General features: G+C 35.1%; 1 protein-coding gene across 4 annotated transcripts in view; it reads left to right on the top strand.

Annotated features, from left to right (window-relative positions):
* Window positions 1–16127, top strand: part of jar (Myosin heavy chain 95F jaguar) — a 56156-nt gene extending 40029 nt beyond the window's left edge. Inside the window, exons 5-25 of one of the 4 annotated variants that reach the window (XM_088262686.1) lie at window positions 160–324; window positions 902–1164; window positions 1246–1395; window positions 1959–2215; window positions 3385–3542; window positions 4808–4972; window positions 5288–5511; window positions 5747–5941; window positions 6634–6858; window positions 6987–7194; window positions 7457–7698; window positions 7798–7910; window positions 8001–8108; window positions 9150–9287; window positions 10474–10566; window positions 11473–11520; window positions 12807–12927; window positions 13804–13921; window positions 14264–14461; window positions 15199–15415; window positions 15851–16127. In XM_088262686.1, coding sequence (XP_088118812.1) covers window positions 160–324; window positions 902–1164; window positions 1246–1395; window positions 1959–2215; window positions 3385–3542; window positions 4808–4972; window positions 5288–5511; window positions 5747–5941; window positions 6634–6858; window positions 6987–7194; window positions 7457–7698; window positions 7798–7910; window positions 8001–8108; window positions 9150–9287; window positions 10474–10566; window positions 11473–11520; window positions 12807–12927; window positions 13804–13921; window positions 14264–14461; window positions 15199–15350 — 3341 coding nt within the window. In that variant the 3' untranslated portion in view covers window positions 15351–15415; window positions 15851–16127. The remainder of the gene's footprint in view (window positions 1–159; window positions 325–901; window positions 1165–1245; window positions 1396–1958; window positions 2216–3384; window positions 3543–4807; window positions 4973–5287; window positions 5512–5746; window positions 5942–6633; window positions 6859–6986; window positions 7195–7456; window positions 7699–7797; window positions 7911–8000; window positions 8109–9149; window positions 9288–10473; window positions 10567–11472; window positions 11521–12806; window positions 12928–13803; window positions 13922–14263; window positions 14462–15198; window positions 15416–15850) is intronic. The other 3 variants (XM_088262687.1, XM_088262688.1, XM_088262689.1) reach the window with 3 other exon arrangements.
* The last annotated feature ends 1310 nt before the right edge of the window (window positions 16128–17437 follow it).

Here is a 17437-nt window from a genome sequence, read left to right on the forward strand (position 1 = left end):
TTAAGAGTATCAATTTTAATTTTAAAACTAAACCACTTTAACACCCCTTATTTTTTTCTGGGCCCTTACCGCCCCCCTCTAGGCCACCACTTTGTTTTCGCCCACTTAGAGAAAGACTGTAGTAGACTGATAATTCGAGAACTCCTTGACACTTTTCAGCGGACAAGTCATTCCGAGACATGAAGTCCATGAAACAATCCCAGTCCATTATTGTGTCGGGAGAATCCGGAGCCGGGAAAACCGAGTCCACCAAGTACATCCTGAGGTACCTCTGCGATCTGTATGCGGCCGGCGCTGGACCTATAGAGCAGAAGATATTAGACGGTAAGTGAAAATGCCCAACAGAAACCAAAATATCTCGTAATTAAAATGTTACTATGTTTTAAAATCACTATAATATATTTATGTGATTTTAAACAAAGTTACATTTTAATTTAATTATTAAAATGGAAAATAACAAAGTCAGTGCTTTAAATATAAATTATATTCAAAATATATCAGTTTGTAATTTATTAATTTAAGCATTTAAGTTGTCAAGATCCCAACCGTTTAAACTAAATTATTCAATATGAATGACCAACTGGCGGCACTAATGTCTCATTATGTAGTCTGTACGTTATTTATAACTTGGAATATGGTAACTCTTTACCTGGCGTCAGCACACAGTCTGTGACACTTTTGATACTGCCCAATATTAATTTTCTGGAAGGACCAATGAGATTTTTTTTTTTTTAAATGTATATTTACGGGACTTTGATTTGTCGTAATCATTTTTGTCTGTATTTAAACAAAACAATAATACTTAATAATAATTTGTGAGGTTATAATTCATACCTATATGGAGAGTTCTGAAAGAGTACAACAATAGCTTATATATCTCACCTATTTATTTGGTTTGCAGCCAACCCGGTATTAGAAGCTTTTGGCAATGCCAAGACGACTCGCAACAACAACAGTTCTCGCTTTGGAAAGTTTATGGAGGTCCATTTCAGTAATAAATGGCAAGTGGTAGGTGGATTCATCTCTCACTATCTTCTGGAGAAGTCCCGGATATGCGTTCAAGCTCCGGAAGAGAGGAACTATCACGTATTCTACCTCCTGTGTGCCGGGGCACCGGAAGCCTTGCGGCAGGCTCTCAAAATCACTAAACCGGATGACTATCACGTATGTCGCTAATTTTTCTCTTTTACCAATCTTTCTTGTATATTTTTTCACGCTTTGATTGGCAAATTATTTTTTCCGCAGTATCTTAAACAAGGCTGCACGCAGTATTTTACAAATTCAACGACAGAAAAAAAATTGCACCCTAATCAGAAAAGCAAACAACAGCAAACTAAAGGAGGATTAAAAGACCCGATGCTCGATGATGTCGAAGATTTTAATAAATTAGATCAGGTAAGAATCAATTTATTTATTTGTGAAACATTAAGTTCCCCATCAAACGCCGCATTCAACGTGGCTCAGGGTCAAGAGAAATGTTATTTTGTCTAATTTTCACGGTTGCCAAGATCAAAATACCCCTGTTTTATTTTATAACTCTCTCTCTGGTCTCAATCCTGCGGATTGGTCGGTAGCAACAAATGACACCTCTTTCGCCATTCTTGCCTATTTTGGGAAGTCCTCTTCAGCTCCTCATACGTCGAGCAGCCTATGTCTTCGTATAAGTCGCTTACGAAACTTACTTTTTATAACTATACGAAAATATATTTTTCTTAGGAATTATTTCAACATATTTTAGTAGTACGATGATTTAACTTCAAAAGTTTTTAATAAAAATTATTAAAATATCAACACTCGGTTAGAAAATTTTAAGTAAATCAAATTTTGTGTACCTTGTTATTAATACCAAAGGCAGGTAAATAATGAATGCTACTAACTTCTCTTTCAAAGAAAGAAATTGTATACTTGTAAGCATATTTAATGTTTTGAGGTAGATCTGATCAGTGTATATGTGGCAGGCCTTCTCCCGGCTGGGCGTCTCGGAGGCGGAGCGCGCGGGCATCTTCTCGGTGGTGGCGGCCGTGCTGCACCTGGGCAACGTGCAGTTCGAGGAGGCGGAGGGCGCGCGCGGCGGCTGTGTGGTGGCGCAGGGCGGCGAGGCGGCCCTGCTCCAGGCCGCGCGCCTGCTGGGCGTGGAGCCCGGCGAGCTGCGCATGGCGCTCGTGTCCCGCCTCATGCAGAGCTCGCGCGGCGGCGCCAAGGGCACCGCCATCATGTATGTGCACTCCCCCACACCCACCCTCATACATTTATTTATTATTTATAACATATTATATACCGTAGGACGGGGCTACTTCAACTTTGAAGTGTTACTTCAGCCCAGTACAAAAAAAAATTAAATCTGTATTTGGTCTACAATAATGAACCTATCGACATGATTCATTGTTTCCCTGACAGGTGACACTTATTGTCACGATACTTCGATCGATACCACAATCTAAATATTTTTTTGTACTGGGCTCAAGTAACACATCAAAGTTCAAGTAGCCTCGTTCTACGGTACATAAGAGTAACATATATAATATTCCCAATGAGTAATTTCCATCACTCATTTTAGGATTAAGGTTAACACATTGTTTCTACATACTGCTGGTAAAGCGGGAGACGTTTTTACACGTTCTATTAAGCAAAGTAAGCAACTTTTGGTAGAGATGCCAAAAAGCTATTATTATTTTTAATATATTCTGATTAATATATGACCCTAAGTAGTTAACTAATTAGGGTCGAGGTTGATAAAAAAAGATCGCCCGACAAAAATGTGTCAACAAGGTACCTACAAAAATAACAAAATTTTAAAACAAAGTAAATAATAAATGTAAAAAAAAAACAAAAGCACAAAGAGAAATATGTACTTCTACTTCTACCCCCTTATCCGCATCTAATGGTTCATAGGGCACTGCATCTTACGAAAGAAGTGCTATCTTGATTGTTAAACACATGAAGTAAATGTGATCAGCTCTGCGCTTCAGGTACCAGTCCGGGGTAATATTGAATAAATATTACAGTGAAAAATCACTTATATTTATTTGACCCCCCCACCATAGAATCCAACCCTGGACCTTCAGTACGGTAGCCGAGCATGCTGACCATATACTACGAAGATGGACAAACAAAAAAAGTAGAATACACTAAAAATAATGAACCATATTAAAAAACATAGTCAGAACAATGGTAAAACAAAATAAACAAGACTGAAACACAAATAAAGATGAAAAATTAAACAAAACTTTACACATTATTTCACAAATAGTTTTATGAGACAAATTGACTTCATTACCCGAAGATCCTAGTAATGGAATGGAAAATAGTGTCGCTGTATTTTTTGGTATAGCAATATAGGATAAGTGTTTGAGTGTGGACTCATGAATGCGTTCCACATTGCAGGGTCCCTTTGAAGGTGTACGAGGCCAACAATGCGCGGGATGCGCTGGCCAAGGCAGTCTACAGTCGGCTCTTCGATCACATAGTCAACAGGATCAACCAGAGCATTCCCTTCCAGGCTTCAGCCTACTACATCGGAATTCTGGACATTGCCGGATTTGGTAAATTACTTTTCTCCTATGACAGTGTGACTGGCATAACAAATATTATTACAACATTTTGAGTGTGTCCAAATACTTGTTCACAAAATCTGGATTATCTACAAAATGTTGTAAATAAATTATCTGGTCAAATTATAAGCTTAAATAATAAAAATGAAAATGGTATTTTCTGGCGTTTTTCATGTGTGTGATTGTAATCCAGGATTCGGACCTCACATACTAATATAAGAGTTTCTGCTTAGTAAAAAGCTTCTTTACATCTCACCAATAGATGTCTCTAGTGAAGTTCTAGTTATTCAAGAACAAGGTTTCTAAATTGGTTCATATATATAGAACCTCCAAGAATGTGAGAAGTGTGGTTGTCAATAATGGGTAGAATTGGTGAATGTTACACGTGTGTAAAGTGATCACTTAAACCAGCCTATGACGGTCGTCAGCCCCGTAAATGCCCAGACTTCCATATTCTTCTTCATCTTTGATGAGATATCAAAAAATAATATATATTATTAATTATCTGCCCATTTATAACTATCTTATCATATATTTCAAGTGCCTCTCTGAGTATGGCATATCTTGTAAGTAATAGTAATAATAATAGCTCCCAATTCGCGCCCGAGTATATTGTTTTTTATGAGTGATGTGACTAAACATGCCAATTTTGGACTTAATAATTGGAGCACACACTGCGCACTCCGTGTCCAGAGACCTCGTGAACACCTTTCACGGAGCTTCTCCACCCATCTCTGTCTCTAGCCTTCGACTCCCAGACACCTTCATCCCCGCCAACCTCAATGTGGCATTCAGTTGATCCTTGTACCTCCTGTACAGCCCTCTTCTAAGTATTAGTTAAAAAGAATTGGTGAAAGCTATACATCTTTGCCAACATGACAATTGTGGATATCCATTGTTATTTCGTCTTCAACTTTACTGCAGCTTTTAAATGTCAGTAGGGGTTACCTTTATTATTATATCCCTTGTGTTCTAACTATTTTTGTCACGGATTTCTTATGTTGTACTTTGTCAAACGCTGTCTGAAATACGATGAAGCTAGCGTGTATTCATAATAATATTAAATGAATATCTCCTTACTTTTTTACTAACATTTGAACGCAGCAAAGATCCTACTATAGATATTATTTAATTCACACGCATTACTTTTGTTGACTTGCTAATCAACCATAGACGAATGCAGAGAAATGCCATATAACTCCTTTGAAAGTTCAATAAAATGTAAATATTATGAATCTTCTTGTATTATATTCCAGAGTACTTCACAGTGAACAGCTATGAACAGTTTTGTATCAACTACTGCAATGAAAAACTACAACAATTCTTCAATGAGAGGATATTCAAGAACGAGCAGGATCTTTACAAGGCTGAGGGTCTCAATCTTCCGGAAATCTCCTATGTGGATAACCAGGAATGCATCGGTGAGTCTAATTCACGACTGGGCAGTTATTTATTCATATAATGCACTTACTCTCTTATGAGGGAGAAAGTCTGGAAGAAGATTCCGAAATACCCCTACCGGAGAGCCCCTACCACCCAACGCTCAGTATACTTATCACAAGTAACCGCAAACCCAATTCCATTCTGTATAATGGAGTCTTTCGCGCTCTAGCAGAAGTAAGCTAATAGAACGCTTATAAGCATCTCCCGCTCTCTACCAACAGTATGTAAAAGACACTTTCCCTCAAACAATGGGTTAATTTATTTAATAATTTTGAAATTTTTGTATTTGTCAGACCTGATAGAGAGCAAGAACGGCGGCATCTTCAACCTGCTGGATGAGGAGTCGAAGCTGCCCAAGCCGGACTACACGCACTTCACGCAGGTGGTGCAGCGCCAGTGGGGCTCCGGCGGCCGCCTGGGACTGCCGCGCCACTCCCGGCTCAAGGCGCATCGCGGCATCCGAGACGATGAAGGCTTTCTTATCAGGCACTTTGCTGGCGCCGTGTGCTATAACACTGTAAGGATCTGCTGACTCAACTCTCTTTTACTGGAAAACTGCCAACTATTTCCCGGTCTTACATGATACAGCCTTTTTTTTCTTATTTGATGCTCATGCAAGGTCTCGCATGTCTTTTCTGGGGCATCAATCGAAGGATTCAATCATGGTCCATTGGAGTGAACCATCTGCATATTATTTGTAGTTAAGTCTACAAAATTGACTATTTTAATATCGTATTTTCCTTTCATTTTAGAACCAGTTTATAGAAAAGAACAACGACGCTCTCCACGCTTCTTTGGAATTCTTGGTTCAGGAGTCTAATAACAATCTGATACAAGGGCTCTTCCAGAACAACAATAACACTTCGAAAGGGAAGTTGACTTTTATCTCTGTGGGATCTAAGTTCCAAACACAACTTGCGGAACTCATGGAAAAATTACGCAAAAATGTAAGTATGTACATATTCATCAGGCATGAATAATTGGATTGTGGAGCGATACATCCCATGATGTATCGCTCAATTTTGGGTGCTTTGCTCAAAACAAAATATGGAGTGCCATAAGGAAGCACATTGACACTAATTTTATTTTTAACTACATTATTTTGTAATAAATAGTGTTTAATGTTTATGTATTAAATGTTAAATCAAACATTGATTTTTTTAATCTACTCAGTTGTATTGATAAAAAAAACACATAAAATTCAATTTTTTGACAGTTGTTTCGCCTAGTTATGGCATTTTCAAATGAATGTGTTTAATTGTTGGGTAATATATCCAAAATAAAACCATGTTTTTGGATTGAATTCTACATTTATTTATGTATATGTTAATACGTGACGTGTTTCGTCTTCTTAGGACATTATCAAACACTGACTAAAAATATTTACAAAATGTCTTTATATACTAACAATAATTGGTATTATTAGGTCTAGGAGTACATATATGGTAATGGTGGTATTTCGGTTGGTAATGTGGATTTCTATGAATGTTAAGATAAGCAAAATTAAATGTCAATTAGGGTATATACCCTAATTGACATTTAATTACATTGCTTATCTTAACATTCATAGAAATCCACATTACCAACCATTACCATTCATATGAATGTGTTTAATGTTGGTGTGATGACGCCATTCCAGGCCACAAATTTCATCCGCTGCGTGAAACCCAACAGTCGCATGGTAGACGGAGAGTCGGATAGTTTCCTGATCCTCACGCAGCTGCAGTGCAGCGGGATGGTGTCGGTGCTGCGCCTCATGGAGCACGGCTACCCCTCGCGCGCGCCCTTCCAGCAGCTGCACGCCATGTACGCCTCCTACCTGCCGCCCGTGCTCAGCCGACTCAACCCCAAGACCTTCTGCGAGGTAGGTCGTCCTGTCCATACTTACCGAGGAAGCGCTTCGTGGACCTATTTTTTTGCAAGCGAGAAAATATTTGCCGCACATTTTTTTGTTTTTTTGGTTACCGCAGTATTTTTTTCTTTTTTTCACAGGCTGTTCTTCACAGTTTCCAGTTGAACAATAAGGACTTCAACTTCGGTCTGACCCGGGTATTCTTCCGTCCGGGAAAGTACGCGGAGTTTGACACCATCATGAAGTCAGACCCGGAGAACCTGAAGGCCATCATCAAGTCCGTGGAGAAGTGGCTCGTCAAGTCCCGTTGGAGGCAGTCCATATTCGGAGTCCTCTCCATCGTCAAGTGTAAGGCGACCCACCTTATTCCCATCTAAAGTCATCTCTTTAGCCACGTCTAGGTTTCTCATCCGGTGTAGTGCCACCCTTTTTGGTTGCCTTTATAGGTTCTAGATTGTAGTCTAAAAAATGCCGGGATTAGTTGAATATAATAACAAAAACTGTTCAAAAGCTGACCTCCAATTTTTGCTTTCTTTCGATCAATTTGAAGAATTCAGTCTGGTGGTCCGTATTATGTTTTGTATCTTATTTCTCTCCCTTTTGTTTCTAGTGAAGTACAAGATACTGTATCGCCGCGCTAATTTGATAATTATGCAGAAGGCTGTAAGGGGGTATTTGGTGCGCAAACAGCACAGACCGAGGTACAAGGGAATAGTGAAGATTAAAGCTTTGGAGAACAGCATAAAGCAGCTGGAAACCACTTCCAATCAACTGAGGAACGACAAGGCCGGAGCTATGAAGAAAATACAAGCGTTGAGAGAGTCCATAGACAGGTGTTGTAAAAAGATTAAGGTGAGATTAAGGCTATTCATTTATTTTATTGTGATATTGAAAATGTTAACTTTTTTGTGTTGGATAAGAGAACAACTGTTTTTGTTATTATCATTTCAGGATGAGAAAAATATCAGCAGCGCTTCTATTGACAATATGCACAATCTATTGATGACACAAATAGAAACACAACGAGCCGCACTTCAAACTGCAATGATCGAACAGAAAAACAGGTCCAACATTTAGTCATGACTGTTTATTTATTTTCCCTTACGCTATCTCAACTTGTTCTACATCGGTTGTTTCAATCTTGTGAATTCCAGAGAAGAACAAGAACGTATGCGGAAGATAGAAGAAGAAATGAAAGCCCTGGAAGAAGCCAAGCGAAGAGAAGAACAGAGACTAAGGGAAGAAGAGGAACATAGACGATTGTAAGATATTATTTTGTATTACAATTTGATCTTAATTTTTCAATAACCTGCGTTCTTCATTTAAACGAGTATTAATAATATGGCCAAATAACATCGTTCTTTTTATAATGACAAATAAATATTTCTCATTCCTTCAAACCTTAAAAGTTCAGTATTGCGTAACAAGTTGGCACCTACATAATTACTGTTTTTTTTCCTTATTTTAAAGATTGTACGCAAGTAAGAATTGAAGTGAATTTTTCAAGTGCAGATGTGCGCAGTTAAAAATATTCAGTGAAACAGTTAAAAATCTAATTGAAAATCCTTTAAAAATCTGTTTGAAACCTGACATTTGTTAGTTTGACTACTAAACTGCAGAGGACAGTAGTGTACAGATGATAATCGAAAATCCTTTTAAAAAATTATTAGTTTGACTATTAAATTGTAGAGGACAGTATAGCACAGAAAGTATTTGAGAATCCGTTTGAAATTCGACATTTATAAGTTTGACTACTTAACTGCAGAGGACAGTGTTGCATGGATAAAAATCGAAAAATCTATTTGAAATCTGACATTTGGTTTGACTACTAAACTGCAGAGGACAGTAGTGTACGGATAATAATCGAAAATCTTTTCAAAGATTTATTAGTTTGACTACTAAACTGCAGAGGACAGTAGTGTACAGAGAATAATTGAAACTTTTAATTTTTTTTATTAGTTTGACTACTAAACTGCAGGGGACAGTATTGTGAATTCAGAATTACATTGTGCAGTATAGTCTACAATAGAGGGCTAAAACAATACTTTTGCAAAAAGCGTTTCTTGCTTTTAGATTTTTTATTGATAAAATTAAGGATACTAAAAAAATCATCATGAACTGCGTGAAATGTGTTCAAGTAATTATCCAACTGAAGACGCATAAATGTGCCCGTTGCTATATGACCTATCACCTAATGTGTGCCGGAACAACATTGGACAGCTTTAACTTTTTTCTACTCGGTCCCTTGTATTATTTGTAGCTTTCTTTTGTACATTTAATGGCAATATGCTTTGGCTTTTCAGGAAAATAGAGATGGAAATCCGTCGGAAGGCCGAGGAGGCGGAGCGCCTGGTCCAGGAGCAGAAGGACCGAGAAACGGCACTGGCGCTGGAGAAGCAGCTCCGAGATGCTGCAGCTGTCGAGGAACATGAGAGAGAAAGGTGACCCCCGCAGCCTTACCTTTAACTTTACCATCGATACTAAGTCATTTTCTGGAAATAATTCATTTATTTCAACACACTATCTGCGGAAAGGGTAATTTAACCCTTTCACTTGACTGGTGTCGTTCGGTGGGAAGGGTAATTTTACCTTTTGAATCGACTCGCCGTAAATTGCGTGTTATTTTTACGCATGACTTTTGCGGCATCTTTTGATCTCTTATTGATGTATACAGTATGGTTAAATGTTATCACTTCTTTTAAGAGATGTTTATCTCTATTATGAGCGCGAATCCGTCTGCAGATAGTGTGTTAAGACAAATATAATACAGTTTACGGTTTAATTTGAAATAGAACTCACCAAAATACTATTGAAATTACTTTTGAATGTAAGAGTAGTAAGGAATATTTAGATGAAAATTGCAAGTACAGCAGGACCTCTATAATCCAAATCACCGCTAATCCAGACGCCTACTCATCCCTCCTGCGCTTCTTCGCAACGGGAATCCGAGACGGCAAAAGTGATTGATGCTGAGGTAGCAGCAAGTATTCCCCATTCAGGTGCAGTGTCTGCATTAACCCTTTCAATGCTGGAAGGTATTAATATGGCCGTACCCAGCAAGCCGTGATTATTTCAACAAAAATGTGAAAGCTCGTAGAAAGATGACTAACTTTGATAATATCGGTAAATTGTAACATTTTAGTATTTCTCGATCTTCCTAATAGATGTCTCTATATATTGTAATTAAAAAATATTGCAATTGGATTTGATTTCTGCACCAGAGATGTTTTTACGTAAATTGTGAGACAAGGCTTTTTACTTGTCGTTAAATAACTATCTACCAACTAAAATATTTGATTTCCTTTTAAAAAGTTGAATAACATAATACTTATTCGTTTTATTTAATAAAAATACCCTACAGCTTCTTTGTACTGTAATCGGAATGCTCCACTAGTCCGAACAGAGGGTAAATTTTGGGCATTCGGATTAAAGAGGCCTGCTGTATATCTGAGTTCTGTAGTATGGTTAATAGGTCATTCAACGGGCTACTAAAGAATCTAGATTAATTCCCAACAAATTGTATGCATTCTATTCTTTTTTAAATAATTAACAACCATTTTTGATTATTTATTATTAGTTAAGTATAATATCTGATATTTTACGACTCGCTAATGTTGTATATTATAGGTTGGAGCAAGAGCGACGTGATCACGAGATGGCGTTGCGATTAGCTAAGGAAACTAACGGACACGTGGAAGGTTCACCGCCTCAACTTCGTAGGTATGTATTGTGTCTAGTTTATCATCAAAATAACTATTTTATTTATTCTTCCCTCCCCAATTATTTTGCGGAAACAACCGCTAAGAAATGTCAATAATAAAATTTAAACATCTTAAAAAAAAATAAGGTGAAATTGTTTTTAGCTTTAAAAGTTCTCATTGTATTCAAAGTACTCCCCTCTTTCCTCAGTACAATACACTATTGACTATCCTCGAAACAATTGTTAAAGTAGATTTTAGGAATGGCCTTTAAGGCGCGTGCAGATATTCGTTTTTATCTGTTCAATCATATCAAAACAATGTCCCTGGAGCAATCTCTCGATCTTAGGGAATAATCAGAGGTCACACGGTGCTACATCAGCCAAATGCAATGATTGTTGAATGATATGAGTTAAATAAGTTGTACCATCAGCTGCACCAAATGCAGATATGGACATGAAATTTGAGACAAATGTCAGTGACAGTATTACCAACCTAAAAATAGATTTGGTAGAATGAAAAACTTCACCTTATTTTTTTATTTAACAGTAATATATGAAAACAAATTCGAATGATTCTTATAATAAAAGTCGTTAATTATTATCCTTCAGATTAAATATGTATGTTTGACTATAGTTCTGTGACAGTGTTCGGAACTTAAATTTGATGAAATAATACTACTGCAAATACTATTTATTTAGTAAATAATTTTTAAAAATATAAAAAAATTGTCTTTTTAATAATGTGGTGAAACTGCATGATCCTATTTATAAATTTCAAAAAAATATATATGTCGGGGTAATTTGTAAAATATCTTTGTAAATACATTTTTCAAAGTTCACCTTTTTTAATCACATTTTTTTATATTTGTGCCGCCCCTGGAATTTTTGTTTAAATAAAATAATGATGGCTGTTATATTCCCGACAGTTGTACACCCCTGGATGGAACTATAGGTGGAGAATTTAAATTGAACAGGTACCCACGCTATACACCCCTGCTAAAACTAATCACGCATGTCTAACATTGACTAATCTGATATTAACCTAACCTAACTTAAGGCTGATTTGGTTTCTTGCAATACTTTCTATACCCCAGGGTGTTGGGATGAAATATAGCAAACATTGAAATGCGTCAAATCTGTATTTGACACCTTAACCGCTCGGTACTTTTGAACGAGTCACGCTCGCACACTAAATGCGTTCCAATTTTGCATTTTTCAATTACTTTTTCCACAATGGATTAGTACAAAATATTGGAGACTAAATTGTTAATGAAATATGCTTAAATTTTTATATTTTATTTGAAAAGTGGATAAACTTTGAATAATACATTTTTAAAAATGTTTTTTTAAACACTTTTTATAAAAAATACCCTAGCATTAAGTGGTTAATACCAAATACATAAACTAGTTTTTAAATTGAGCTGACAATTTGACAGATACAAATTCTGGAAATTATAAGCTCTAAGTGGCTATATCAAAATCAAATTTAAAAAAAAAAAAACACTCGTAAACGAGTGGAGGCTTAGTGAAAAATAAATTAATAAAATACAAAAAAGTGGCTATATTTGTGTCCGATACAGTCAATTAACCCAATGTTGTATTATTTCAATATTTTTATATGATGTAATTAACTATTCAATACCATTTTAATAGTATGTATGAATATTATGTAGTGTTTTTTTTTATGTTGCATGCATTTATTGAAATAAACCAATGGTTTTTCATTAAAATATTAAATAATATTAATATTTAAATTAAAAAAAATATGGCATAATATGTAACAATTTAATCCACTTTTCTCATTGAAACCAACCCATTTATTTTATAACTTGTTTATATTTGTTTTAAGGTTGTTGTAATATTTTTTTTCTTTTATTATCAATTAGAAAAAGAAAAAAAAAGTAATATTAACTTGCCTCGGCTACCATGCTGGGCTCTGAGTTTGATTTCCAGGGGAGTCAAAATAAGTATGGGTGATTTTTCACTCTAATATTTATTTAATATCACTCGAGACTGGTACTTGAAGCGCAAGACTGATCATCTTACCTTCGTGTGATTAATGTTTAATCAACTGTCAAAAGTTCACAAATAGTTATGAGATATTGTGTCTGTCATTTTCCGTATGGACAAGCAGTTAGGGGTCTTCTATGGTATGTCTACATACATAGTTATTTACATATTTTTGAGAGAAGTCATTAACAATGAACAGGTAGCGATTGTATTGGAAATTCAGTCTATTGTAATTTGGATAATTTTTCAGGTCTGAAAAGGTTAGGTTACAGCAAGCGCTTATGGAAAAACAGAAATATGACCTTTCCAAGTGGAAATATTCAGAGTTGAGGGACACAATCAACACTTCCTGTGATATTGAACTTCTCGAGGTGAGTTGAGTCCTTTTGTGATATTCCTTTTAAAAATGAGATAAATTCCAATTTAGTGTAAAATGAATATAAAAGATTCTTGATATATTAGGTTAATTAGTACCTACTGAAAAATGTTTCTTTGAGCTAATCCATTTAAAATCTAAATAATGGAACATACAAAAAAATCAAATAAATGTTTATAAATAAATGTTAAAATAAATTTATCTACATTAATTTTTAACCGACCATTTCAAATACATATTCCTTTTTTTGTTGTTGCAAAAATAAAAATATTATTACCTAGAAATATATTTTGTATGCGATGCATGCACATATCTAGCGCAGCTCGTAATGCAAACTTCTTTGTTATTTGTCCGAAGCACAAAATCATGAACAATCCTCGTCTGAAAACACCATGTGGTTAATATTGGTCATCACTTTTATGATGTTTAGATTGATTAAAGGCGTCATTAGATGTGCCGTATTTGAGATGCTGCGATTTGTAGAATTCCCACTAGGTGACAATATGAAGCGACAGTATGTGTTAATAATAAAAAGAATCATTTTGGATGATAAATCATCATAAAAATACCGCTATATACATACAGCGGTATTTTCACAAAGGATTGTATAATATATCTGTATGTGGATCATGATATGAATATGATAATGATAGATAATTATAATAAAATATTAAAGAAAAATGTCGTCTATCGGCTGAGTCTGAAGGGGGGAAAGTGGAGTAAGTACTAAGTAAGGAAGGAGTAAGTTCCACTCAGTATTAATCAGGTAAGAAGAGAAGACTTTAGCTTGTATGACTAATATTGATAGGATGAGGGACAGTGATAAGGATGAGGGACAGTGATAAGGTTAAAATATACAAATTTGTTGCAGGCTTGTCGAGTAGAGTTTCACCGTCGTCTGAAGGTTTACCACGCCTGGAAGTCTAAGAACCAGCGCAGGACAACTATGGCGGAGTCAGAACGGGCGCCCAAGTCCATAATGGAAGCAGGTTTGTCTATAATTACTCTACAAAACTCATTCATTCTCACCATAAATCAAAACAATACACTTATTAACACATTTCGGGCAGGTTTTTTTTTTACGCCTGTGGACCGCTGGTAACAGGATTTGATAATTGAGTATATACAGTTTAGATCTTAACAAAGAGATTGGTAGATAATATTCATTTAAAAACTACTTCTAAATAATTACTTCTTTTCTGACTTTGAAATTAGGCTGGCGCAGAAGGTAAAAATACACTTCCCGTCCTTAAGCATCAATTGACTGAACAGGTAGAAATACCTTACCCGTCCACAGTGTGTTAGTAAAATGACTGTCCAATATTTTGTAGCCGCTAAGAGTCCCCGCCACCAGGCCAAGTCGGAGATTCTGAGTTCAGTAGACCGCTACTTCCGCATCCCGTTTGTGCGGCCGGGCAGTGCAGAGGAGCGCCGCGGCTGGTGGTGGTGGTACGCGCACTTCCACGGGCAGTACGTGGCGCGCCAGATGGAGCTGCATCCTGACAAGCCGCCGGTGCTGCTCATCGCAGGTTACACTTATGTTTTTTTTTTTTAATTGATTGAAATTTTGTTACATTATTAAAAAGCTTCTTTCATCTCACCAATAGATGTCTCTAGTAAAGTTCTAGTGATTCAAGAACAATGTTTCGAAATTGGATCAAATATATATATATTTATATATATATATATATATATATATATATATATATATATATATATATATATATATATATATATATATATATATATATATATATATATATATATATATATATATATATATATATATATATATATATATATATATATATATATATATATATATATATATATATATATATATATATATATATATATATATATGTATATATGTATATATGTATATATGTATATATGTATATATGTATATATGTATATATAGAACTTCCAAGAATTTGAGTAGTATGGTTGTCAATCATGGGTTGAATTGGAATGTTACATATGTGTAAAGCGAGCACTTAAACCAGCCTATGACGGTCGCAAGCCCCGTAAATGCCCCATATTCTTCTTTATCTTTGTTGAGATGTCAAAAAATAATATAAAGAATGTGATTACTATGGAAGAAACTTCGCTCTTGCATCAATTCATTGAAAAGTTAGCACTTTCTTATAGAATTTACTCATTCCAAATTCTAAACATCTTTGGAATTTTGGACCCTTCAATTTGAAATTAAGGATCATTTACTGTAAAAGCTTTCACTCTACCTGATCCTGTATTACTTGCGCAGGTGTGGACGATATGCAGATGTGCGAGCTGAGTCTGGAAGAAACCGGACTAACCAGGAAAAGGGGGGCCGAGATTCTGGAGCCGGAGTTCCTGGCGGAGTGGGCCAAGCACGGGGGACCGGACTACATCAGTCCCGCACAGAGAGCCAAGTAAAAGCACCTTCCTGACCAACTTACAGCTATAATGCGGCCAGTACACGGACGCTCTTATCTATTAGTGTGAGTGTTTGGAGTGCTTTTATCATATGCAACATATTTAGATACTGGATATATTGTTAATGAACTAAAATAATAACAATATTTCTATGATTGTCGATATATTTCATATTGGCGACTTCAATAATATTTTATAGGAATAATTCTACTATTTTTTTAATGGAAATTACTGATGTTCAAACGATCTAAAATTTGTACGGATATTTTTTAGTAGAAATACATTTTATAAACATAATAAAACACCTATTAAACTACTGAAAACATTATTTTACTAACTGGGTTTCATAATTACCAACTTCATCATACTGGTCACGTCGACATACAAATTGGATTATTTTGGTAACAGTGAAATCTGACGGTGGTAAGTTAAATTGATGTGGAAAAACCATGTAATTCATATTTTTATGTATAACAATTTAATATATTCTATATTTCCAGATAAAACTTGACCACCGTGATAGTATGCATGTTTTACTATAGTTTCTTGGATCACCAAAAAGAAGAAGCATTTTTATTCTAGTATTTACGAACACAAATTAAGTTATTGTGATTGGCCTTACAAATTTGCCTTATATAAAATAAATCAGCCTCCTTATAACTTTGAGTTTACACATTCCTTCTCTATATAAATCTGTTGAATGCTGAACAGTATTTTTGTATATTCATGTCATGATTTGTAGTGTAATTATTGCTAATAAATATGTTTTATGTATGATAATTTTGTATTATTTTTTTTATCTCGACTTTCACATCAATATGCGATCAATATGATTAACCTTTTGGAAGCAATTATGAATGTAAATAAAATAAGGGGAAAATGTTTATTATGATGGTTTGCTGACAAGAAATGGATTGGTAGTATTCTCAACAGATTTATATTTAAAAAAAATTAGTTTTCTTATTGCTATTTGCTTCATGCGCATCACATTTTACTTTTAAAGCACTGTGATGGGAAGAGTGACAAAAGAAGAGTTTTTAAAAACAACAGAAAACAAAAGAGAGAAGATAATTTTCAGTTAAGTACCTACCTGATTAAAACAAACAGAGTGTAGATGATACCTACTAATTATGTTTTTATGACTGAGAGAAATATGATACACTTCTTTGTGTGAATAACCTGGAATAACCAGTTTTTAGAAAATTGAATTTTCAAGTTTTACAATATTTCAACTGTTTTAGTGCTAAACAAGTTTACTTATACCATGTGAAAAATGATGAAGCAATATTTGTATTACATATTATTTTTATGGATACCTTTATCACAAAATAATGAAAATTTTATTTAGAATATTTTAGGTATCTCTTTCCGATATCTATACAGGATATATCCTACACATATAAAATAACATTATCACAATATCAACAACAATTTATTATTTAATAAATGAATAAAGTAAAAAAAATCATCCAAGAATATGTTTCTCCACATGTACACCATACACTCCTCTTTTACAGCGAGTAGTGCAAATAAGCCTTGTTCGTGATTTTCCCTTTCCGTCCTTATAACATACTGCACATAACATACTTCCTTTGTCTACTCCCTGGAAATTTATTCAACCCAAAACCCTATGACAGTGACATTGTAAGGGATGCAATGTAAATTTTTTACCTAATACCTGATGAATATATAAAATAAAAATAGAAACATTGATACTATCAGTGATAACAAAACTTACTAATAAATTTGAATAAGTAAAATTTGATCTCCATCTATAAGTAACATATTAGATAAAAATATTTCATACGTTACAAATTATCGTCGTGTTTGATTTACGCCGGTTGACGACAGCCGTGGGAATCCCTGGTTCGGCGGACACCAGTGGGATTCACCGGTTCGGCCAAAATCAAAGTGCTGCAATTCTAATAGCAGAAACACTTTTAGATGTTTAAGTTTCGTGACTGAAATAACTTTCCAAAGAAAGCAATCCTATTACACAATACCCCAGGACATTCCCAAAATCTAGATATCTTATACAGTACACGGGATTAGATGTTAAAGTGATTTACATGCTCCCTAACATTCTT

This window comes from Brachycentrus maculatus, unplaced genomic scaffold (genome assembly GCF_059751285.1).
Source record: "Brachycentrus maculatus isolate JH-2025_06_01 unplaced genomic scaffold, ASM5975128v1 h1tg000186l, whole genome shotgun sequence".
NCBI lineage: Eukaryota > Metazoa > Arthropoda > Insecta > Trichoptera > Brachycentridae > Brachycentrus > Brachycentrus maculatus.